The sequence below is a fragment of the Coccinella septempunctata genome, chromosome 2 (genome assembly GCF_907165205.1).
Source record: "Coccinella septempunctata chromosome 2, icCocSept1.1, whole genome shotgun sequence".
Lineage (NCBI taxonomy): Eukaryota > Metazoa > Arthropoda > Insecta > Coleoptera > Coccinellidae > Coccinella > Coccinella septempunctata.
This window is the reverse complement of record NC_058190.1, coordinates 13,457,919-13,484,096: the sequence shown is the minus strand read 5'-3', so window position 1 is coordinate 13,484,096 and position 26,178 is coordinate 13,457,919. Positions and strand designations below refer to the sequence as shown.

Sequence of the window (26,178 nt, the reverse complement as noted above, 5' to 3'; positions counted from 1 at the left end):
TCATTTTCAACAAGGGGCTATAGGCAAGTACACCCCACCTTTGAAAAAGCAAATTTTCTCTATGTAAAAATTTCGTACTGGTTTTGTATCGTCAATAAAAGTTTTATACTCTGAGATTTGGGGGTCTTAGGAGAATTCCAGGGATGGAGACATCTTTTCGAAGTAATAAGATTTTGGTTTTCGAAACAAACTGAAACATGTGTACTAGTTTGGTACCGATATGTACCGTTGTAAAAACGAAATTAATTGTGAGACTAATTCAATTTTTTCTCAACATCCTCCGTCCCTAGATTTATCTCCCTTCTGCACACATCATAATTTTTTTCTTGATAAAGTCAAATTTGATTAACCTAATATCAGAAAGAAATACATGGTGACGCGACGTTGAAAAAAGTCATCAATTTTGCACTTGTTTAACGCTAAAGTTCTGTACCGAAATGTACCATTGAAAAAAGTAATTGAAATGATGAAAATACGTATTTCTATTCAGAGGGAATGTTCACATACTCACCCCCCACTATTGAAAATTAAAATTTTTTCTCTTTCGAAGTTTTGTACCGAAATGTACAAAAGCAAAAAGCTTTTATACTCCAGAAATGGTAAAATGACAGAAGGGAAATCTGAAACATTCTGTTGATAAATTGAGTAGGTACCCCAATATTGCTGAAGATTATCAGTCTTTCGAAAGAACCTATTTACTGTTTCGCCATGTGTTAGCGTTTTCTGTGAATCAGAAAGTCTTGAAAGACAAAGAGGTTGTGAGTTTACCAAAGAAGAGCATACCGTGGGCCTGTTCCGATATTGCTGAACAGTACTGTCAGTATTTCAGAAACGATGCCTATTGGCCCAGTCGTTCGAGTTCTATTGTTATTCGATTGCGGGCCAGTACTAACAGCAATATCGGAACAGGCCCCGCATCAACAATGTTGATAGTATGTTGATGGTTCGTGTTTTATCTCTAGTGGTTGGAGTCTGTGTAAGAATGTTACACGATTTTGAAAAAAAAGACGTCAATGTGTTTCCATATTATTAGTATAGATTCAACTGTTATCAGAAAATTGAAGATTTTCAGTTTTCTCGTAGAATGGCCTATGACCTCTCAATCTTAGATTACGAAACTTTTTCTTGACGGTACATTTCGGTACAAAACTTTGAAATGAAAAAAATTGGGGGTGAGCATGTCTACAGTTTCCCCAAACTGAATTCCGTATTTTCCTCATTTCAATAAGCGTACAAAATTTTTTTCAACGGTACATTTCGGTACAAAACTAATACACATGTTTCAGCTTGTTTCGGAAACCAAAATCTCATCATTTCGAAATCATGTCTCCAGACTCCCAATTTGAAACCCTCCTAAGACCCCTTAATCTTAGGGTACAAAAATTTTTCTTTTGGGTACATTTCGGTACAAAACTAGTACAAAACGTTCGAAGAAAAAAAATTTGCAATTTCAAAAGGGGGAGGGGGTGAGCATGTCAATTGTTACCGCGAACTGAACTCCGTATTTTCTTCATTTTAATTACGGTACAAAACTTTTTTCAACGGTACATTTCGGTACAAAACTAGTACACATGTTTCAGCTTGTTTCCGAAACCGAAACTTCATTATTTCAAAAAACATGTCTTCAGCCCCCCTAATTTGAAACCCTCCCTAAGACCCCTTAATCTTAGGGTACAAAAATTTTTCCTGAGGGTACATTTCGGTACAAAACTAGTACAAAACTTAGAAGTATAAAAAATTTGCAATTTCAAAAGTGGGGGGTGAGCCTGTCTATTGTTACCCCGAACTGAACTCCGTATTTTCTTCATTTTAATTAGGGTACAAAACTTTTTTTCAACGGTACATTTCGGTACAAAATTAGAACACATGTTTCAGCTTGTTTCGGGAACCGAAACTTCATTATTTCAAAAACATGTCTCCAGCCCCCCCAATTCGAAACCCTCCTAAGACCTCTTAATCTTAGGGTACAAAACTTTTTCTCCACGGTACATTTCGGTACAAAACTAGTACAAAACTTTGAGATATAAAAAATTTGCAATTTCAAAAGTGGGGGGTGAGCATGTCTACGGCCCCCCCAAACTGAAAACCGTATTTTCATCATTCTAATTAGGGGTACAAAACTTTTTTTCCAACGGTACATTTCGGTACAAAACTAGTACAAAACTTTAGCATCAAAAAAAGGTGAAAATTCAAATTTGGGGGGGCTGGAGACATGAACCTCAATAGTTTTTTGCGAGTAGATTGACCTGAATGGGGTTGGTTGTTATGCGTCTCCGAAGCAGGGATTAGAAAGTAATCTGTGATAGAGAGTTTCTTAAGAAGAAGACTGTGGTGACGCATTCTGGTTTCAGGTTGATGGTGTGGACCATTTAATTAATAATTTATTATTAACAAGTATTTGGTTATTATCAAATCTATGTTGTGGACTAAGGACGTTGTTCGTTCACGTTCACATGAAGTTAATTCATACACATACAGGGTTTCCGGAAAACTGTGGGAAATTTCTCATATCAGATTCAGATAAAACATAAAAAATAAGATGACAAGTTCCCATCATTTTTTTTTCTAGCTGCCTTCCATACGGAGATACGGCCTCCTTAATGACGCCACTGAAAATCCATTTTACTGGAATAAATTTTAAACTACATATTATAATTTAATGAAAATTTGATATGATGAAAAGTATTAAGGACCCCTTAAAATACTGCTCTTAAATTTAAATTAGCTTTTTGACCAGGGGCGGACTAGTTTGTACATTTCAATGCTTACAGATTGTAAGCGGCTGAGAAATGTAAGGTGTTGTCCTGCTATCGAATCTGCAATATTTCCCGAAAATTTGGGACAGAAAATTCTGGAGCTCGAACACGCTACTTGGCTAGCATCTAACATTCCTTGTTTACTAACACGTAATAATCGAGATCTGTTGAGGTTCGAGGTAAACAATATGATTCTGTCTTATCGTCAGGGCATATTTGATGATATGATTGATGCTAGTAGAAATAAGATGAGAACAACGTGGCGAATTATCGACTCGGCTCGGCATAAATGTGTTTCCCGTGAAGGCCTCATATTGTACGAGGGTGATCGGGAAATATCGGATGCTAAAATATTGTGCGACCTCTTTGGTCGATATTTCAGTTCGGCTGCCCAGGGACTTATTACTGGTCGTTTCCCTCCAGCTTCTCTTTCGGTTGAGTGCTCCACCACGTCCAAAAACATCTCAAATTCTATGTTTTTCCATCCCGTTACTCCAGAGGAAGTTGAACGTATAATAGCATCATTACCAAATCGTTCAACAGCAGGCTGGGACGACATTCCAGCTCGAGTTGTGAAACAATCTGCCCCGTATATCTGCGACATTTTGGCAGATACAATAAACTTTTCTGTTTCGAACGGATCATTTCCTGACACGTTGAAAATGGGTTTGACCGTCCCGATCTTTAAAAAGGGTGATCGTGGCTTAGTTGATAATTATAGACCAATCACTATGCTGAGTGTTTTCTCTAAGATTTTTGAAAAGACAGTTTATACACGATTGGTTGATTTCATTGAGGGTCACGGTTTGTTCACCGAGTGTCAGCATGGTTTCCGCGCTGGCCGATCCACTACAACTGCCATCTGTAGTATGGTGCAGTCCATCTCCAAAAGGCTGGATGACGGTCATTATGTCACAATGATTAGTTTCGACTTGCGTAAGGCATTCGATTGTGTTGATCCGCTGTTTCTTTCGAGAAAATTGTATCGCTTGGGAATTCGCGGCAAGCTGAATGATTGGCTCATATCCTTCTTGCGCAATAGGCGATTTGGCGTAAGGGTTGAGGATTCTATTTCAAGGGAATTTGACATTTTATTCGGAGTCCCACAGGGAAGTTCATTGGGACCGTTGCTATTCCTCCTATTCATTAACGATCTACCTGAACACATACTTGATGGAGAGGTATTTCTCTATGCTGATGACACTGGTGTTGTGGTGAGTGATCCGTCCCCCAAAGTATTGAAGGAGAAGTGCGACGCTGTGCTCGACCAGTTCTCAAAGTGGTGCGATAAAAACCATTTGATTATAAATAATGAAAAGACTGTTTGTATCGAGTTTCACAGCCCTTATAGGGAGCCTTGCCAACCTCGTCTTGTTTTCGGAGGTGCTGTTCTAAGGCTGTCAGATCAGGTGATGCTTCTTGGCTGCGTTTTTGACAAACATTTGCGCTGGACATCTGAGATCGACAACGTTTGCGCTAGGTTGAATAGATGTTACTATACCCTATGTCATCTAAAAAGACATGTTGGCTTTCGTTGTGCTCTGACTTTCTATCACTCAAACATCGCCTCAGTACTGCGATATAGTCTGCTGGTTTGGGGGCGTGCTGCGGGATCTCACCGAGCATTTGTTTTGCAGAAGCGTATTATTCGCGCGTTGTTTGGGCTCGATCCCCAAACCTCGTGTAGGGAGTACTTTCGTTCCCGTGGACTCCTGACACTTCCATCCATGTATGTTTACCACCTCATGATTTATATTCATGACATGAGATTCAGGATTCCTAGACTCTGTGACCACCATTCGTATGATACTCGAGGTTGTCGAAGATTCTACCACTCGGGCTTGAACCATGCATTTCATGAGAAATCTCCGATGATATCGGGTATTCAGATATATGATGTTCTACCGATGTATTTAATTGAAAAACGTCCTTCGGAGTTCAGGCGTGAACTGAGATCGATTCTCGCCAATGGCTCTTATTATAGCGTGAGTGAGTTCGTCTCGGCAATGAGGGTCCTATAATTTTTTGTTTTGCATGTATTTGAGTATTTGTATTTTTGACTTTATTGTTCACTTGTTTTTTACTCTTTTTTTCTGTTCACTATAAAACTTTTCAAGTTGCTAACGTCACTGTATATTCAGTGGAATAAAGATATTATTATTATTATTATTACATTTTTAACAACCTGTATAATAAGGAGTTAAAAAAAACAAATTGGAAAACGTATAATTTACTAACTAATTTTCTATTCCACATACAACCGCGTAGAAGCATACCTATATAAAATTAATTTTCCAAAAATCATTCCAGTTAATTTTCAGTATGGAACGCATCTTAGCTGTTTACATTTTATTGACATAAACTATCTGTCATCCTCATTTTCAAAATAAATAAAATAGGTTATATTTAATTTTTTAATTATATACAATGAAAAGAAAATGTATTTTCCTATAGGATGGCCAAAAGTGTTGAGAATACCTGAAGTAAGTCAATTTGATCTCCAACAAGTAAGTTGTAATAGAGACAGGGTTTTGTTTTCGATATCAACTGGAGATAGTTTAGGCATTTGGTTTTGTAAGGTGAGATGGAATAAATCATCGTGTTCTTACTTTCCATATTAACATAATTTTAGCCATGTGTACCCATTGTGTATCATCAAAGAACTTCCAAGTCTTTGGAGAAATTTGGGACAAATGTATTGGCAGAATGGAAACCCGACTCAAGTATGATAGTTGTAGTGGTAAGTGGTTAAAATGTTGTAGAAGAATAGTGTGAGATCGTATCTTTGCAGACCTCCGAAGGACACTTACTATTCTACAAAATCGGAGTAGCCTCTGATCAGAAGGGACTTTATATGCAAACAGATTCCCCTCAAGCAAATTTGCGAAGAGATACTGCCGAGTTATTCATCAAGGAAGTGATTCCTTCACTTTTTCTAGAATTGGTAGAATTTATAAGTTCATAATATAATAATTTTTTGTTATCTATGTTTAATTTGTAGTGCAATGAAGTATTTGTTTGGGATGGGAGAATTACAGGAATTGTTTGCATAACTATGAATGAATTTATGGTATCAACTTCTGAGGGTCATGTACTCAGGTATAGGTGGGATGGGACACAGTACAGGGACTATAATTTAGATTTGCGTAGAATTCCATTTTGTATCAATCAGCAAGTATCAAAGGGTAAGTACAAAATAATTTAATTAACAATGTTGAATTAAAACTTCACTATCTATTTTTCAGCAATACCCATTGTTGAGGAAAATACTTTTATTGTAGATATTGATTATTCTCCTCTGGTTGGAGGGTTTTCAATTGTATTAAATGATGGTAGAGCAGCTTTTTTAACAGCCTCTTCCTTAAAATTTGATCCAAATGTGAGTTGAGTTTTTTATAGTAACTTAAACAGCACTGTATATCCTTTAGATATCACCAGGATATTCTTTATGTGCTATGCATGAAAATGGATATCCTAAAGATTTTCACATGAACTTCTCTATCCTTAATATAGAAAACAATTTATGATGACAAGAAGATATCTGCTAGGTGTATTACTGATTACGTCACGGTGATCAGACCATTGATCACCTACGGCTGTATCGCCTGGTGGTCCTGCACAGAACGGGTCCTAACCCAAAACAAACTTTCCAAACTCCAGAGAACAGCATGCCTCATGATTTCGGGGGCATTCCGCTCTACTCCAACTGCGACCATGGAGATGCTATTAGAACTCCCTTCCCTTCACATTTTTGTCCAGGGAGAGGCAAGACTAGCAAACCACAGGCTCCACCTCCTTACTGTAAATGAGCCTGACAAACTCATTTTCGTGCCCAGTTGTCTTTCAGTCTAACTGGAGACAGACGAGGTGATGGGCATGAGAACTGATCAGATAATCACTAGAACCAGCACGGATGGAACCTTCAGTTCTCTGATTCCAAGTAGAGACGAATGGCTCCGTCACAAAGAATTCTATCTACAAGGACCTTGCTGGTTTACTGATGGCTCCAGAACCAGTCAGGGATCTGGAGGCGGAGTCTACAGTCGTAGACCGCTGCCCGAACTCAGTGCCAGTCTGGGAAAGTCGGCGACAGCATTTCAGGCAGAAATCTTCGCCATTGATCTATGCTCCAGCCATTTGCTTAACATTGAACGGATAGTCAAGCTGCGATTAAATCTCTCGCAGCAGACAAATGCAACTCGGCACAGGTATTTGAATGCAGATCTAAACTCTCCAAATTGGGAAGTTTAAACAGACTGCAACTGATTTGGGTACCTGGACACTCTGGCTTCAGAGGCAACGATGTATCGAATGCTCTAGCCAGTGAAGGCGCAACATCAACGCTTATTGGCCCGGAACCTAGTATAGGAATTTCCAATTCTTTGATCAGGGACCGGAACAACAGCTGGATAAGACAAAAGGTCCTGGAGTACTGGCGCAACCGTCCTGGACTGCGTCACTCGCATAGGGCTATTTCAGTGCCTCCACCAGTCGTTGGCTAGGATTTTCTAGAACGAATCAGAGATCTATATTGGCGGCTTTCACAGGACATAGTAGACTCAGAGCCCATCTTAAAAAGCTTAGCATCGTCAATGACCCGGTCTGCAGACTCTGCTTAGAGGAGGACGAAAGGATTGAGCACATCCTCTGTGACTGCCCGGCGGCAGGCAAGGTCAGACATGGAATATTTGGTTCTCCGAAGATGATCCAAGAGGAACTCAAGAATCACTCCCCCTTCGACATCATCTCCTTTTTGGGCAGGATGGGACTGGAGGGAGAGATCTAGCTCTACGAGCTTGCCCGTGTGCTACAATAGACCGCTTTGTCGCATTGGCAGGTTTGGTTTATCCGTCCAACACACCCAGCAATCAGTAACTAGGTGTATAGTCTGTATATACACTTTGGTTTCTTTTGGTTAGTAAGTGGGCGGTCGGTATATGTCGAATTCCTGACACTTCGGTGCAATTATCTGTCACCAGAGTAACTGTGCTAACCACTCTGGTAACTCTCGGTTACCAAATGTGTATATACACTTTGGTTTCTTTTGGTTAGTAGGTGGGCGGTCCGTATATGCCGAATTCCTGACACTTCGGTGCAATTATCTGTCACCAGAGTAACCATACTGACCACTCTGGTAACTCTCGGTTACCAAATGTGTATATACGGACCACAGCCTAGATATTACACTACATGATATTTCAGGTATCCTTTAGATATATTGTCCCATAATTAATGGATATTAATTATCACATCTCATTTACATATATCCATTATTCGCTTCACTGTTAGCACGTTGACTGTCTCATGCATCACATATGATGCATAAAGATTTTTCCAGGAGTTCATGAGTCGTACGTGATTCATTTAACGTTCAAGATAAATATGGTTACTATTCATGGGCAACAGTGTGGTCGGTTTATATGGGCTGAACGTCTTGTAGAAGTATATATAGATAACCTAAATCATAATGAATCATACATGATTCAAAAAACATCAGGATCAAGCCTTACATTGTACTTGAAAATTTTGAACATGAACACTTCTTGAAATGGCTGCAGAATTAATTTTTTATAGAATATACAGGGTGTTTCCAAATTGGACGTGAACCTTGACGGAGGTGTCAGTATCACTGATTTGCTGTCGTTTGAGCCATATTTATTGAAAACCAAAAATTAACAGTTTCTGCGATATTTGAGTTCTTGTGTTTTTCAAAAAATTTCTCACCATACATCATTTTTTGTCAATTTTTTCTACGTTGACCAAGTTTGATTATAATTTTGGATTATTTTCATCAGAAAAAGATATGATATGTATGAAAAAAGCAATTTCTATAAAAAAATTTCGTTCTTTGTCTTAGCGAGAAATAGGTTCTGATAAATAATTATGATTGCTCTGATATTTTTCATATTTGTGAATCTTTCGCATGCATGAATTGAATAAATGTTGATTCTCCCATGCTGAAAAAGTCAAGCCGGGCCCTGGGATTAATAAGACAGCGCATGATGTGGACAACTTCAAGTAATCGTCAACTGGAAACAAAGATCAACACCAATGTTGTTTTTTCTCTAGAATCCTATAAAATTATAACCTAATGTTATCTTTTCATGACATATGGTTAAACCACTTTTTTGTGGAAAATTTGATTTTACTATCAATTTCCTATAAGAGAAGGCCTACCTCCTATCTCAGAAAAAACATACGGATGTTAGAAATATTATGCAAAGGGTTTGGGCACTCTATGGCTCTCCTATCAAATGTTATAAGCCCAACAAACACGGGACTTCATGGTGAAGGTAGGAAATATCCGAGAAAAAAAAAAAAAATCTGGAAACCTCGGCACAAGTTGCGGCAGCCAAAACCCGCGATTTTTTGGCACTATTTTCAGTTTCTTCTGGATATCCCCAAAATAAGTGATTTTGGTGAAAATATATGGAAACAAAACATTTAGAACATCAAATTTCCTACAAGTTCTCCATATAAAGTTTTTTTTCATTCATTCATTCCACCATTTTATCCAGAGTGGTTGAAAATCTAAAAAGCTTCATATCTCGAAAGGTGCAAACGGTGGTGGGAGGATAAAGTCATCGTCCTCCTGATAAACCATCTGCTCTTGCAGCAAGTCGAAGGGGTTATTTTTGTCAAAGCCCAAATTGAAAGGCACAGAATTGAAACATCCTTTGATAAAAATGGTCTATCTTTGAGAGGCTGCAGCACGTTCCGCATTGGTCATAATAGGAAAAACTTCATTATAAAGAACTTATAAAAAATTTGATGTTCTAGATATTTTGTTTCCAAAGTTTTTGCTCTTAAATTACTCGTTTTGGATATATCGAGAAAAAACTGAAATTAGTGCAAGGACCAAATGTTTAAAGATTATGGATAAAGTTCTCAGATCAATAAATGTTTTTTATTGATCTGAGATAAAGTTGTTAAGAGTCATAAAAATGTTTCGAATTATTTTCTCGGCACTTTGGCAACTTTTCTGGTGGGATTTTTTTTTAACATAATTGAATACCAATTTCAAACCTCGGATCACGTAGGTCGCATTATTTCATTTCATATCATAATTTTCAGCAAGTTCAAGGAATTTGGGCTCAAGGTATCGAAGATGCAACTTGTACAAGAATTAATCATAAGTACAGACTGATTACTTTCGGGAGAGCTAAGTAAGTATCATATAAAAATATTTTAGATGAATAGGTACTCCGTTCAGAAATTATTGACATTCCACTAGGCCTTGGAAATGAAGACCCACCTTAATATCTGGTCACAAAAGATCCCCAGTAATAATACAATACATAACCTAGATCATCAATTGAAATAAAGAAATCATATTCAGAGCAAATTCATTGGCCCAGATACAAACAGGGTTTAAAAATTCAAAATGTCTTCCATCAATGCGTCTATGGATCAGTGTTTATTCCCAATACCTTAATACCTCAATTCGGCAAGTCAAAATTTTTTTATTACCAGTTTTTCTACACGAACAAACGCCGTGAAGTATGTGTGATGACATACATCTAGTCCGAGAGCTGGCAGCAAAAACAACTACCTCATAAGTTACCAAAGGTTTGGTTTGGCACTTTGGTTTAACTTTATTACCAAAACTTGAAACCGCTCGTCTGCCGGGCGTGAGTGGTTGCCTTATGGGATAAAAAAAATTGAAAAGATGAGATAAAATCGATTGGAACTTCCTAATAGTTACCAAGATGAATGTTGTGTCAAAATGGTCTAGGATCTTAAACTGAATTGAAATCGTAAGCGACTGCCAACAGGGGTGGTCGCTATTTTGAAACAGACGCTGTCAAATACAGGGTGGTCCAGATCATAACCAAGAAATTTTAACCACGTATTCTACATCAAAAATAAGCCCTAATTTGTCATATGAACATATGTCGAGAAATGTTTCCTCTCCGAGATACGGGGTGTTAAAATTATAGAAAAAAAAATGTTTTTTATTAATAACTTTCACACTGCTTGAAATATTTTTATGAAATTTGAGACATAGTTTTTGAGCGTCAAGGAGCACTTTTTGCATAATATCATTTCTTTTCTATTCTACCTGTGGCCTCCGTACTGCAGCGAGACTGAATATTTTCAGATGAAAAAATGATACGCCACTGGTTTTTCCGACAATAAAAATTACTTTTCAAATCCTTATTTAATTTGGAGCAAATTCGGTCTCTTGACTTTTTGCTGTACGAGGCACTGTTTCCGGTTAAAAAAATAAAACACATTCTCATGCAGGAAGAAATCGCAAAAATTTGATATAGCAATAAAAAGCTAACTACGGTTTTGTAGCAATTTTCTCCTATTTTTAGGGTAGATTAATTCGATTAAAAAACTTAAATGACAGTTTTGGTTTCCAATTACTCGTTTCAATACAAGCATAACCATAAAAGACTGTAATTTCTTTATTGTGGAAAGCAAAGTGTGCCATGGAGGATACTTCGTGAATTTGATAGGAATCCAACAACAAGCAGTCGAATAGCAGCTCGCACAATTCGATTTTCTAAGTCAAAAATTCTTGCAACCCGTCCAAGGTTTACGAGAAGGTGATGAACAGCGAAGGTTATTTTTTTGCCAATGGATTCTTCGTTCAATTGAGCAGAATAGAGACTTTTTAAATTCTATATTATGGACTGATGAATCGTGTTTTAGTCGTCGGGGCGTGGTAAACTTTCATAACCAGCATGTATGGGCCACGAAAATCCACATCCCATTCGACCAAGAATTTAGTGTTAATGTTTGACTTGGAGTTTATAATAATCACCTATTTGCACCCTATTTCTTACCAGAACGAGTTAGTGGTGAAATTTTTTTACAATTTCTAATGGCAGAGCTTGCAAATATGTGGGAAAATATTCCAGTAGAATCAAGATTAGCGGCTTGGTTTCAACTTGACGGTTGTCCAGCCCACTTTCATAGAAATGTGAGGAACTGATTGGATAATAATTTTCCAGAAAGATGGATCGGACGTAATGGGCCAGTCAGTTGGCCTCCACGGAGCCCCGATATTACCCCTTTGGACTACTTCGTATGGGGGTTTTTGAAAGAAATCATATATATGACTCCTGTGAACTCAAGGGAAAAACTTATTGGCCGTATTCAAAATGCTTGCGACGAATTGAGAAATCGAAATTTAGCTGCTGCTGTCGGATCTATTAGACGTCGATGTGAATTATGTGTTCAGCAAAATGGGTCATACTTCGAACATCTTCTTTAAGTTCGTTTCGACTGTGGTTGTTAATGCTAATTTTTTTTTTAGTTACACGTTTCGTTCACAAAAATAGTCTTATTATTATAATATACCTACCATATCAAATTTTGGCGATTTCTTTATGCATGATAATGTGTTTTATTTTTTTAACCGGAAACGGTGCCTCGTACAGCAAAAAGTCAAGAGACCGAATTTGCTCCAAATTGAATAAGGATTTGAAAAGTAATTTTTATTGTCGGGAAAACTGGTGGCGTATCATTTTTTTATCTGAAAATATTCAGTCTCGCTGCATACGGACGCCACTGGTAGAATAGAAAAGAAATGATATTATGCAAAAAGTGCTCCTTGACGCTCAAAACCTATGTCTCAAATTTCATAAAAATATTCCACACAGTGTGAAAGTTATTAATAAAAAACATTTTTTTTTCTATAATTTTAACACCCCGTATCTCGGAGAGGAAACATTTCTCGACATATGTTTATATGACAAACTAGGGCTTATTTTTGATATAGAATACGTGGTTTAAATTTCTTGGTTACGATCTGGACCACCCTGTATTTGACAGCGTCTGTTTCAAAATAGCGACCACCCCTGTTGGCAGACGCTTACGATTTCAATTCAGTTAAGATCCTAGACCATTTTGACACAACATTCATCTTGGTAACTATTAGGAAGTTCCAATCGATTTTTTCTCATCTTTTCAATTTTTTTTATCCCATAAGGCGACCACTCACGCCCGGCAGACGAGCGGTTTCAAGTTTTGGTAATAAAGTTGAACCAAAGTGCCAAACCAAACCTTTGGTAACTTATGAGGTAGTTAGTTGTTTTTGCTGCCAGCTCTCGGACTAATCTGCTGTGTTAGCTAGTCAATCCCTTCATAGATTATGTATCTTTGGGAACCTAGCTAATTCTATGCTTGAGTATAAGGCTGAAAGTTTTTTAACTTGGAATAAATTGGGTACATCAAAGGCAGTTTTTTTGTTATAAATATGCTTCGGTCACGTAGGTTAAACTTTCATCTCATGAATAAACATTTTTAACTCACGTGTTATATACAACATTATTCCATTTTTATCAGGATTCAAATAGAAAAATTTTCAGAGGATTATGTGATTTATAAAATATCATAAAAGGTGTCGCTTCGATTGATTGTCGCTAGGGCATTATTCAACAAGAGTAAAATAACGTTTATCCACTTATGAGCATGTTATTTTACTTCACTTGTGAATAAGAAAAATTAATTCACTGAGCTGATAAACGTCAATTTATCCTTGTTGCTATGGGATGTAAACAGAGATATAGAATATCTCTGGATGTAAAATGCCGTTTTTAAACGTCAAAATGGAATTAAAAATTATCGATGACGACATATCTCAAGTTTACTACACATTGTATAACATTTTCTTACATAAAAAAAATGCAATTCAAAATACTGATTGACCTGCCCGGTGCTATCTCTTGAATTCGATTCGATTCATGAACCGACTTCTTCCGATTATGGATTTATTCATTCATCTTTTAAAATATGGCGGGCTGGTCGCCGTCTACACATTGAATATGCTGAGTCGCAACTCCGTCATTATCACTCATTATCTTAACAACAATCACCATATACTTTTAAAAGTTCTGTTGTCCTTCTTGTTGTTCACAAACGTCGGCAACACATATAAACATATATGAACAAGCTGCGTCGCATACTCCGGGATAATCGCTGATTATCTTAATAATCTTAGCACTTTCAAAAACTCTACGTCCGTCGACAACACAAAATATACCGGGTGTTTTCAAAGGTGAGGCTTTTTTTTGACAGAAGGTAAAAGTCATCAAAATAAGTCATTTCAGTCATTTTCATTGTCTATATAAAATGTCCAAGATGGCTTGAACTTTAATTATTCAAGGATTCTAGAAAATATATCTGAAACTAGACTGATTTTCATTAAAAAAAAAAGAATCATTACAGTACCTGTTATTATTTTTGAAGCAAGAATGTACAGTTAGCGGATCCACCTACCAAACACCCTACATAAACACATTATTTTCAGTTTGTAACATTTCATTCCTTGTGCTTTTCAGTTCTGAATGTATAGTATATCATGTAGATGAAAGTACTGGTGGTTTAGAAATATCTCATAATTGCCAATTAAGCACTAAAGACTACCCAGGTTATCCAGGTGAAATAAACAACATGCTTTGGACACCAGATAGCTGTGCCCTCGTGGCTTCTTGGACTAAAGGTGGTATAGTTATATGGTCTACGTTTGGTGCTCTTCTTATGTGTTCTCTTGGTTGGGATTATGGACTTAATGTTGACGTACAGAAATCCAACCCATTACAAATATTATCCATGGTAAGAATTTCCTATTTCTGTTCCTAATTAATTAATATTACTAATTTATGGACAATGAAAGAATTTTTAATGTTTTTAGCTAAGAAACTTGATGCTTAAATTCTTGACGGTTTTTTTAACTGCCCTCATATGGATGTTAATCTAAATATTCTCTTAAAAATCCCCTGCGGCTAATGTACACATTTGAATGTAAATAGTGACATTATTTTTATCAACTCTGGAGAGTGTCGGTAACAAACTCTGTCAGTGAAGGCACCAGGAAATAAGTACCAGCTTGAATTATTAAGTAATTTTATGCGGGGAGTTTCATAGTTAATTATCCATAGCTTAAGTGCTAGTTGAGGACACCCAAACGATTAGAAATTAACCACAGTTAACTACCGCCTGTTGTACAAGATAGATGCTGTTTTATTCATTTAATCCGTAATACTGATCCTGGGCTCTAGCGCAAGCTTAGCCACTTTTTGGTGAAAGAGTTGAAATTAATATTACACTTGAATTGACAATGTCTTAATTATGGAATATTGTACCTTTCAGAAGTTTTCATTATTTTATTTTCCTTCTTCTCAATTATAGAATTATTTTCCGAATTATTTATGAAGAAATTGAATATAAATTTGTTAGAGAATTCATAATGTCCAGGAATATATGAGGCGTTGTTACCAAAAAACGTGAGCTTCATAAATTGTCGTGAATAGGACACTATATCGAGAAAAAAAAACTTAAAGGCGTTACATACAGAATTGCCGAAGAAAAACTCAATTATCTGCTTGTACTGACCAAGGCAATGAAACACGACCATTCAGAGCCGCACTGTAAGTGTTAGTTTAATATTGAACTAATTCTTATAGAGCAAAGGTTGAGAGGTGTTTTCTACGTGCGCTCATGAAAAAGGCCACTTCGGATAATAATTTTCAAGTGACAGAGATATTATTTTGATTTAATTCACCTTCCACATTCATAAAATGAGATAACTTTGTTTGAGTTCAATCATTGATTCTTTAGCCGCTTCTAACAACATGAACCAATATCGAGATGGTTGACGATTAACATTAGTTGTAATCTTATGACCATAATAATTAATTATGAGTTAATTATAATAATTACAGAATACTGAGACACTACGAGAAAGCCATTCAACTCACTTATATTTTTCTTGAAACTTATACATTTTTCTGCCAACATCTGACGTAGAAACAATTTCTTCAAGCAACAATTTTTTTTTCTTATTGCTTGTATTCGAGGTGTTGGGAGGAAATATTCTTAAACAATATCCACTTATACAGGGTGTCCCGTAAAGACCACGTCAAACGAAAACGAAAAGTAGATTAGAATGTGCTCTATCTGATGTGAAAAAATTGTTCGTATGAAAATCTCACAGTTTTCGAGATATTTGATGTTTTATGAAAATGTTGAATTTTTTCGCTTAAAATGCTTTCTCTCTTGTGGAAGCTACAATTTAATACTTTTCGTATCAGTTTTTTTTCCGTAAATTTTGCTGAATGATTACTTCAACTCATGCAATGAAAAATAACACAAAATATTATACAGGGATTCTGAAAAAAAAGATTGAAATTCATGTTCTGAAGAAAGTGTTTTTTTGTGCTGAATTCTATCTGACGTGGTATAAAAAAAAGACACTAGATCTTTTCTGCACATTAAGTTGAAAAGTTGCCCATTTTGTGAGGATTCCGAAAAGGTAAAATATAGGTGATAACCTTCTTCATGAAAAAAGATATTTGAATGTTTATCGAAAATGGAACAGATTTGTGAAAAACTGATTTTGTCACCCTTTCTACAAATTCTTTCATTTTGCAGATTCTGATGTATCATATTGAATAATTCTCTTGAAAAATGTCAGTTAGTCCTTAAATTACTCATAAAATGAAATTATTCATTAATTGCAATGATATAATGTAATAACGCACAGGACCTTCAACATCAACAAATCTATTGTGAAGAAACCTTATAAAAATATCAATAATAAAAATTCAGGATTATTATTAGAGCAAATGCTCAAAATAACTACCCCCTTCACTAATACATGCCCTGCATCTATTGAGAAATAACATTTTCAAACCATACAAACTTCTCCCGCTATTTTGGCTGCTGAAATACGAATGCGGTCCCTAACTTGTGCTTCATCTTTTATGGGATTCGAATAAATTTAATTTTTTAAAAAACCCCAGTAAAAAAACTCCAGAGGATTTAAGTCTGGTGAACGGGGAGGATATGTTTGGTGTAAATATTCCCTAACATGACGAGTGTAGTGTGCTGGGCACCCGTCGTGTTGAAACCATAGATTATGTCGCATTTCCAGTGGTATATCTCCTAAGAGTAAGGGTACACTGTTCCTTAGAAAATTCAAATAGTTGGTGCGGTTTAATGATTGCAGCAATTCTGTCGGACCGAATATTTTTTCATCGTATATTCCAGTCCATAAATTCACCGTAAAGTGGTTTGAAAAGGGCATTTCTCAATAGAGGCAGGGCATGTATTAGCGAAGGGGGGGGGCCATTTTGAGCATTCACTCTCATAAGAATTCTGAATTTCTATTATTGATATTTTTATGAAGTTTCTTCACAATAGATTTGTTGATGTTGAAGGTCTTGTGCGTTATTATATTATATCATTGCAATTAATGAATAATTTCATTTTATAAGTGATTTAAGGACTAACTGACATTTTTCAAGAGAATTATTCAATATGTTACAGCAGAATCTGCAAAATGAAAGAATTTGTAGAAAGGGTGACAAAATCAGTTTTTCACAAATTTGCTCCATTTTCGATAAACATTCAAATATCTTTTTTCGTGAAGAAGGTTATCACCTATATTTTACCTTTTCGGAATCCTTACAAAATGGGCAACTTTTCAACGTAATGTGCAGAAAAGATATAGTGTCTTTTTTTTATACCACGTACCACGTCAGATAGAATTCAGCACAAAAAAACACTTCCTTCAGAACATGAATTTTAATTTTTTTTTTCAGAATCCCTGCATAATATTTTGTGGTATTTTTTATTGCATGAATTGAAGTAATCATCAAACAAAATTTACGGAAAAAAACTGATTCGAAAAGTATTAAATTGTAGCTTCCGCAAGAGAGAAAGCAGTTTAAGCGAAAAAATTCAACATTTTCATAAAACATCAAATAACTCGAAAACTGTGAGACTTTTATATGAACGATTTTTTCACATCAGGTAGAGCACATTCTGATCTTCTTTCCGTTTTCGTTTGACGTGGTCTTTACGGGACACCCTGTATTTCCAATATACTGTTGTTTTTTCTCAAACTTGAGCTTTGTTTCAACAGGAATTCGCCGCAGAAGGATATCAGTTATGGTTTATTCAAAAAAAGCCATTGAATAATTATAAACCTACAGAAGATTCTGGAGACCAGGAAAAGTTTGAGACAAGTTTACTTCAAATGGATTTTGTTAAAAGTGCTCTTGCTGCGAATCCTTGCATGGTAATATAAATATGAAATATATATATGGAATTTGAGAGTCATTCACCTAAACAAAATTCAGTTTTAAGAAAGCTTTACGGAACCGCTTTGTGATGGTACTATATAACGCCAAGTTTCATAATCAAACTTGTCCCTTTAGTTTTAGTTTCCTTTAACCCTACTGAAAATTACACTAAAATAAGCTTTAAGTTTAAGTTCAAGTTTGATTATGAAACTGTAAGGCCGGGAGCTCGGTTCACGATTAAGCCGAGATTTAAGTTGACCTAGATTAATTTTGACAGTTCCGTTCAATTCAGTCAAGTTAATCTAGGATCAACTTGAATCTCTGCCTAATCCTAAACTGACCAACCGGGCCTTAATGATTAATACGTGAAAATATGATGATGATTTTGATGAAGTTTTGGTACAATATCATATTCATATTTGTATTGTCGAGTATTTTATAATCCGCCCGAAAAGTGTCCGGAATTCTACATAATTATTATTGTTCTTTTACAACTTTTCAACTTATGCATATGTTTCAACAGAAGATTTCTGAGGTCGAGAGAAATACTTTTTTCCTTTATCATTTTTCGGCTCGATTGAAAGGCTACAGGTAGTTGAAAATCCATAAAAAATTTCAACTAACGATTTTATCGAATGGAATTATTATCGAAATATAGTTTTTCATTTATGTGACTGTTATGAAATAAATCGGACTGGCAGAAATCTACACTTTCAGTAGGTATACATCGACAGACATCGATGTCATTATCTTTCATGGCCTTTTGTATGCAAAAACTCTAGAAAGCTTCTAACTGACCAAAAAATACACGTTTTGTGACCCGCAATAAGAAACATTATAAAAACTCTTTTCCTATTTTTGCTGAATGGAGATACGGAACGACCCACCACTGTTTCAACACCTTGTATAAAGAAGAATCAATAGTTTTTTCCGGATACTTTCTGAAGGGTCTATAAAATTTTTGGTAATTTAATTTTTAATTGTGCAAAAGTTCCTAATTGATTTTTTTCAGAGTCACCAAAGTCATTTGTACCTCCAGGGCGAAGATAAGTTATATGTCAATTCGGTTGACACTTTGTTGAAAATATTTTCAGAAAAAACAAGCAAGGATGAAGGTTTGCTTGGAGAATATGAATCTTTAGCAGAGGGAAGACAATGGTTGATAATTTCCGTCCCCTCAGCTTATTCTGGAACAAACTGGCCGATAAGAGTGAGTATATGATCAACCTGACAGAATTGAACGTAAATGTCAAAATTAATCTAGGATTAATTAACTGACCAACCACGCCTTAGTATCTAAATCCTGATTGAATATACTGAATGACCCAATCAGACATGGAAATATTGAAAGAAAGTAGAACATTCTATGATTGCTCGTTCGTACGATTTTTTCTGAAATATTTCGTTGTATGAACCTTGTCCTGACAATAACGAACACAACAAAAAAAGGGTTATCCAATTTGGTGCAGTCCTTTCACTTTTATTTATGTAGATGAAACGTATGTTGGTACATTTTTTCATATGAGGGCAACACAGAAATCTGTTACTGGACAATTTCACCAAACGGTGATTAACTCCGCTTAACTTTAATTCAGACTAAAATTCAAACAAACTGTTTCTTTGAAAAAAGTGGTAAAGAAACCACAAAACACAGAGACACTCCATTGTAACTGAAGTTAAGATGGGTAATCGACATAAATCGGCGAGTTTCTTTCCTTAACGCCAGTTACGTCTAATCTCGCTTTATATTGGAATTGGCCCTTATTCATCGAGTAATTTTAGTGTCGTCGGCAAACTGAGAACAGTATGAGTGAACATGAGACGGCAATTCTGAAATGAATAGCAGAGACTACATGGGCCTAGCGTAGATCCCTGAGGAACTCCACTCACAACAGATCTAGGCGAAAATTAAGCATCCCTTACACGAACCTGAAGAATGCGGTCCGAGGCTTCGATACTGGAAAGAAGACGGTCATTAATGCCAAGATATTCTAGTTTGTGTATGAGGCTCTTATGGGGCACGAGAAAAGTGGACTGGTAAACCCTTGTCTAGGGAGCTGACACATTCGAGGAGATTCGTAATAACCGGGTGGCCTAAGAGAAAATATTGATTTTTTGTGACAGATGAGCTTGAGAATATTGTCGTCGATCTAAGGTTTTGCTGGAATGAAAGAAAAATATTTTTGGACGTGAAAGTGTCACTCAATCCCAGCAAAGTTTTGGTGAAACTGTTCCACATCTGATCGACATTAGCGGTTAAAGCTAAGACACCCAATCAATCTCCCCAGGTTAACACGATTGAGCCGACAGTAGTTTAAAATTTTTTGCTTTTAGTTGACTCCCAATTAGCGGAATTAGTTTTCAAATGTAACGTAGAATGTAAGACGACATGGCCAGATTTTCCTAATGGTGAATGTTTCTCGATATTTGAAACAATGTCGGAGGTTGCTGCAGATGAACGGAATATGTTCAACAGTTTCATCGGTGCTCCTGCACCAGCGACAGGGGGAACAACCGGTCAGTCCCATTTTATTTGAATGTTCATTAAATAGGTGGCCAGTCATTGTCCCAGTTACCAGCTGTTTCAAGTTGGGGGTGTTATGCATCTGATTTAATTTGGTTTATTATTTTGCGTGTTCTACCTATCTCAGCAACGGAACAACTCGCACCTTTCTCCAGGGCAGTGGAATGTGTCCCAGAGCTAGACTTCCTCGCAGTATGTGAAACAGTGGAGAAGACAACACGACCAGTTACTCAATGAGAAGAGTCAGGACAATGCGTTCTCGTCAGCCGCCTTGTAGGGCTCGAATCTGTTAATAGCCGAACGGATTCGAGGCTGTGTTGCCACTTGTGAAGCCAACTTCCAATCCTCTCGTGAAGCATGTCGTTGGCACTCACCCTGCGTGTTGTTGTTGTTCACTGTGAAGCCCGGAAAATGCGCCTCTAGGAGATATCTTGAGCTTTTTTCTTCTGAGCATGTTTCATGCCCAGTAGGAAGCTTTAAGTAGTCTATTCTTGTAGAGCCTCCGGCAGAGAGTGTCTTTTTTAGCCAGTTGGTTTCAGATGCAATCTCTATGTCGCAACAGAAACGCCTCCATGATTCATGCTTGGACTTTCTTATGCATCCTTTGTTTCTTTTCAAGACCGATTTTAAATTTTTCCACTCATTGTCAAGGCCAGATCTCATTGCCTTGTTAAAGAGATTCCTATTAATGTGCCTACTATCGCTTAGCTCAGGTGTCCACCACTTCGTCTGACCTACGAAACTGGGCCTTTAACTGCAGTGATTGGCTGAGATAATGAAATCCTACAGCTTGTCTCCGCTAAACGCTGTAACTACGAATCTGGGGCCTTTAACTGCTGTGATTGGTTGAGATAATGAAATCCTACAGCTTGTCTCCGCTAAACGCTGTAATGAATCAGGCCGCAAAATGCCCGCTTTGAAACGACGTACTATGAGCGTTACACGCCACGCTTAATGCTATTCCACTAAGGCCTTACCCTTAGAGTCCTAGCTTCAAGGATCAAAATAACCGATATTCGGTCCACGATGGAGCCCATGTTCATCTTTTTTTTTTCAAAAGTTGAAATGACCGGCCAGGAAAATTGATGAAAAGGGTGCACAAAGGAATGTTTCAGATGTACTCAGAAATATTTTTATTTAATTCCGACAGCTCCCAACCGTTCTTTCACAATTTTCTTGGACGGTCATTTCAATTTTTCTGGAAAAAAATTAGGAGCATGTGCTTCATCGTATACAGAATATGTGTTCATTTTGATCCTTGGGGCTGGTATTCTAAGGCCCGGTTGTTCAGTCCAGGAAACTCGCCTTAAACCTGAACTGTGCAACCGGCCTTAAGCTGTCAGAATGATTTTTGCAAAATCTGATACATTACTCTGCACCCTGCTATCAATTTTTTACATTTAAACTTTCGAGGAAAAATATGGAACAGAATAGTGGTAAAAAAAGGAAACAGTGTGAAAATTGTCCATACCTCTTTGCATTTAATTGATTATTCGCTCGGCATCCAATTTCAGTAGTCATTTTGGAGCTTACCGGCCGGGGAAAGTCATCACGTAATCAATCAAGCTTTATACCAGATCGTTCGCTTCCGCTTGCTTTCAGGGCAACATTGTTATTCCCAGCTGTCTGTATTTATCTGGGCGCACAGTCTATGGGATAAAAAGATGAAAAAAACCTCATGTGTCAGCGTCGAAATATATTTATATCAAATTTTATTAAACTGTTGCCAGTACTTTCGACATAATCCTAAAAATGTGTGTAAAAAGGTTCTTTTCAGAACCCACACCTCGAATACGTATGCAGTTAAGAAAATTTCATACTGAATAAACCCATCTTAACTTGCAGTCATAAATGGGTAACGCCTTCAACAGTAAAGCAGGTGAATAATAAACGAAATTAATTCAAATGCATAACACCTGCAAATCAACAGAAATTCCATTTCGTCGAGAACAGAAAGAGTAAATGCTGGCCATGGTTTCGGTCTCATTTGACCTCGCCAGAGCAACACAACTCTTTCCTCAGCGAAATTGGAACGAATTGGCGGCCCCTCATTCGAAGTCAGTAGCGGATATGATGTATAAATGCACCCTGACGACATCTGACATAGAAACGAGGACCGACCCAATTCAATTTCCTAACTCTCAGAGCGAAGATAGCAGTATGTATAAATATGCTCAAATTCTCATATTGCAAACATGGTATAGGTATTACAATCATTAAGCATGGAGACACATAGGTTCGTAGTTATGGCAGTAACCGATTTGCCTCGAACCGATTAATCATAGATGGTTAACGCCTTCAAGAGTAAGGCAGATGAATTGAAAACGAGATTAATTCAGATGATAATTAAATCATTATTCACCTGTCTTACTCTTGAAGGTGTTAACCATTTATAATTTCGACTGCCGTGGGTGTGTTATGCATCTGATTTAATTTGGTTTATTATTTTGCGTGTTCTACCTATCCTAGCAGTGGAACAACCCAACTAGAATTGCTGATTTGTTTTATATTTCAGTACTCGGCCATTGACACCAACGGATCAAATATAGCGATAGCTGGAAGAACCGGCGTGGCTCATTATTCGTTACAAACAAGAAAATGGAAACTTTTTGGTAACGAAACACAGGAAAAAGATTTCGTAGTAACTGGGGGTTTGTTGTGGTGGAGAGATTACATGGTCATGGGCTGTTACAGTATAATTGAAAATGCAGATCAACTCCGATTTTATCCTAGAGAGGCAAAGTTAGATAATAAATTTGCAAAAATTTTAGACGTGACATCGTCGGTTCTGCTAATCAATATCCTACAGAATAACTTAATCACCTTTGGTACTGACAATCAAGTTTGCATTTGGCTGTTGAAACAGCATGATACAGGTATTCATTGAAGTTGTGCTATATTATTCCATAATTTCTTTTACATTTATTTATTTCAAGCTGGAAAAGTTGATGTATCAAGAGTACAACTTATTGATATTTCATCTCTTGCGCCCCATTCTGCTTGTATTGCTTCAATTACATTAACCTCCCTAAGGACTGAAATAGGACGTGGCCAACAACAGTACGCTGAAAGTATGGTTGTTAATGTGAGTGGTCGATTATTACTAGTCCAAAGAGAAGTTTCCAATGAGAATAGATATACGTGCTCCATGCCAACAGTTCTTGCAAGCTGTGTAGAGAATGTTTGGGTTCCTGCGAGAAGACAACAAGATAAGGTAATTCCAAAATTTACTTGAATATTGTAACATTATATGGAAGCAATGACTAACTTTTCACTATCATAATGAAATGTAGGAATTATAATTATCTCAGAAAAGTAATACTGCTGAGTGGATTCGTCAATCAAAAATCTTTTTTATTGGAAATTCGGTTAACATATGCACCTCTTTAACAATTTTTCAAATGCTGTTCTATTGAATTGAGTTAGGTTAAAAAAGTAATATCGTCTTGAGAAATAATCTTCGCATGAACATACGGGATTAAGTATGGGATTAACGAATTAGTAACATCGAAGTTGATTTTAATTTTTTTTCTGCTTCTAGCTGAAGGGAGGTATCATCAAATTTCAGAGTGGACGTTCACTGCAATGTTACAATTATTCATGAAAATCTTTTAATATCTTCATGGTATTGAATTTCAATCATAAACTTTCAGATCAGATTAGTTTATAGGAGGGGACATAAGGCCAAACAAATCTCGCAAACACCTTTATATAAAGATCTATTGTGCAACCCCGCGCTGTTTACCAAACTCTCAATAATCTTCACTACATCCATCACTTGTTCTGGTTTTTAAAACCACGAGCCATGGTGCCTTAGCCTTTTCCCGTGAAGAGTCTGCCAGTTGCATAGCAGGTGTAGCGGGTTTTTCCATTATAAGTGGCCCTCCCCCCACTCTGTTAGTAAAAGAGATAGGTGCTGCTGGTTATCGGTCTTTATAATTAATGGAAATCAACAAAAAATCTCTTAAAATTGTCTAATTCCTTCATTGAAATTTCATCAATGTATCGACGTTCCGCCCCACATACAGGGCATTATCAAGGCAATAATAAGTAATAACACGACATCTGTGGTAAACGCGACAATATACAGCTATCAAGGTGGCAATTAAAAAACAAAAAACCAGTGATCTGTGGAGCAAAAGAAGTCAGAAAAATACGTCGAGAGGTCTCTGTTTATTCCAAACGTGTTCTATATTAACAGAGATTGGATTGAAATCGGTATTTAAATTTACGTTATTAATAGAACGGTAATATAGAGAGATTGGAGGTATAGACGCTTCTAAAAAGTCAATTTTTTGTCTTAGATCTTGAGAGATTTAAAATCAAAAGTGTGCGAAGTCTTTATTGAATGTTGACTTATTCCGGAATGTGCGACGTTTGATTTCCTCGCATTGTATTCATGTTGGTAGATTCGTTTCTTAAGGTATTGCGATGTTTGACCTATAAGGTATGAAAATATTCATTGGAGGGAGACTAAGCCGATATGACACCCATTCTTCCGCACAAATCGCTCACCCGTCTCTCAACTGGGAATTTCACGTATACATTCTGTGTAGGAAGTATGGAGGGAGAAGAAAATTCTATAGAAGGTCCGAAAGACGAAGGTGTTTGATGTTGAAAACTTCAATCTTCTACCTATTATCTAAGTCACATAACCGATAGGATATTATGAGTTGTTTATAAGGGTGTTTTTTATTAATTTAATGTTGGCTGTGTGGAAAGAAAGAATGCTCTGTCAACTAGATTGTTAATTGTTGAGGTCTTACATTTCTTAGGGTGGTACGATATATACCACCGTAATTTAAATAACGACCAGGTGTCGTTCCTGTACCAATTGGAGCTAAGCTTGTCACCAGTATTCGTTATAATAATGTTAAAAAATCGTTATGGTCATCGATGGGGACATCTTCAGTGAAGTTAATTCTCTCATGTTTCCGTTGTCCTTACCCCTATTTGTATATTTTTTAGCATTTTGGATGTTTTATAAAAGAAAATCATTGATGAAATTTCAATAAAGCAATTAGACAATCTCTGGTCAATTTTTAAAAATTCAAATAGAGTTTTTCAAAATTATTATGCCCACATATACAGGCTGGACAGCATATTGAATGCAATTTCAATTTTTTACATGAGGCAATTTCCATATTTTTTTGCCTTTATGTCGGTCTTCTTCTTCTCCTATCCTATCTCGAATATACAGATTACGAAAATTCAAGTCGGAAATAGGGATCAAAACAAAAAAAAAGACTTTGGAAATGCAATCGCCCAGTGCGAGAATGATTTTATAAAGGTGATTTATGCGGACCGCTCTCTGAATCAGTTTATACTACACTTTGTCACTAGAGTGGAGACTGAGAATTCGTGGTAGGGGTAGTATGAACTGATTCAGAGAGCTATCCATATGAACAATCGATAATTTCACTTTATCAATAAAATTATTCTTGCACTGGGCTCTCCTTTCTAGTGTCCCCTTCGTTATCATGGCAATGCCTATGTTTGGACTTGAATTTTCGTAATCTGTATATGCTTTTGTGGGTATGAGTTCAAAATTTTGAAAGCGCAACACAAAAAATATATGAAATTATTTCAAAATTTTTTATATTAAAACAATTTACTTTAAAGCATAATGTTTTCATGAAATGCTCAACAATAAAGAATAAAATTGGAAAAAAATAAGTATGGTCCTATGAAATAAACATTTTCAGCTAAAGAAAGGGCCACTATTATTGTATATATCGTTTTCACAAGTTGGTTAAACTATTTGAGATAGCATTATTATTGTTCTGATTTAGTTTATATCGTTACCAATGCAGTTTGTTGATTTATCGCAGCCTACAACTGATTACTGATAGAGCTC

General features: G+C 36.5%; 1 protein-coding gene across 1 annotated transcript in view; it reads left to right on the top strand.

Moving 5' to 3' along the window:
* Positions 1-5,135: 5,135 nt before the first annotated feature.
* LOC123306801 (guanine nucleotide exchange factor subunit Rich) overlaps positions 5,136-26,178 on the top strand; it is a 45,682-nt gene continuing 24,639 nt past the window's right edge. Inside the window, exons 1-11 of the mRNA XM_044888950.1 lie at positions 5,136-5,335; positions 5,389-5,496; positions 5,548-5,700; positions 5,758-5,941; positions 6,002-6,135; positions 9,831-9,922; positions 14,051-14,324; positions 17,638-17,793; positions 18,810-19,007; positions 22,837-23,197; positions 23,258-23,535. Coding sequence (XP_044744885.1) covers positions 5,195-5,335; positions 5,389-5,496; positions 5,548-5,700; positions 5,758-5,941; positions 6,002-6,135; positions 9,831-9,922; positions 14,051-14,324; positions 17,638-17,793; positions 18,810-19,007; positions 22,837-23,197; positions 23,258-23,535 — 2,079 coding nt within the window. The 5' untranslated portion in view covers positions 5,136-5,194. The remainder of the gene's footprint in view (positions 5,336-5,388; positions 5,497-5,547; positions 5,701-5,757; positions 5,942-6,001; positions 6,136-9,830; positions 9,923-14,050; positions 14,325-17,637; positions 17,794-18,809; positions 19,008-22,836; positions 23,198-23,257; positions 23,536-26,178) is intronic.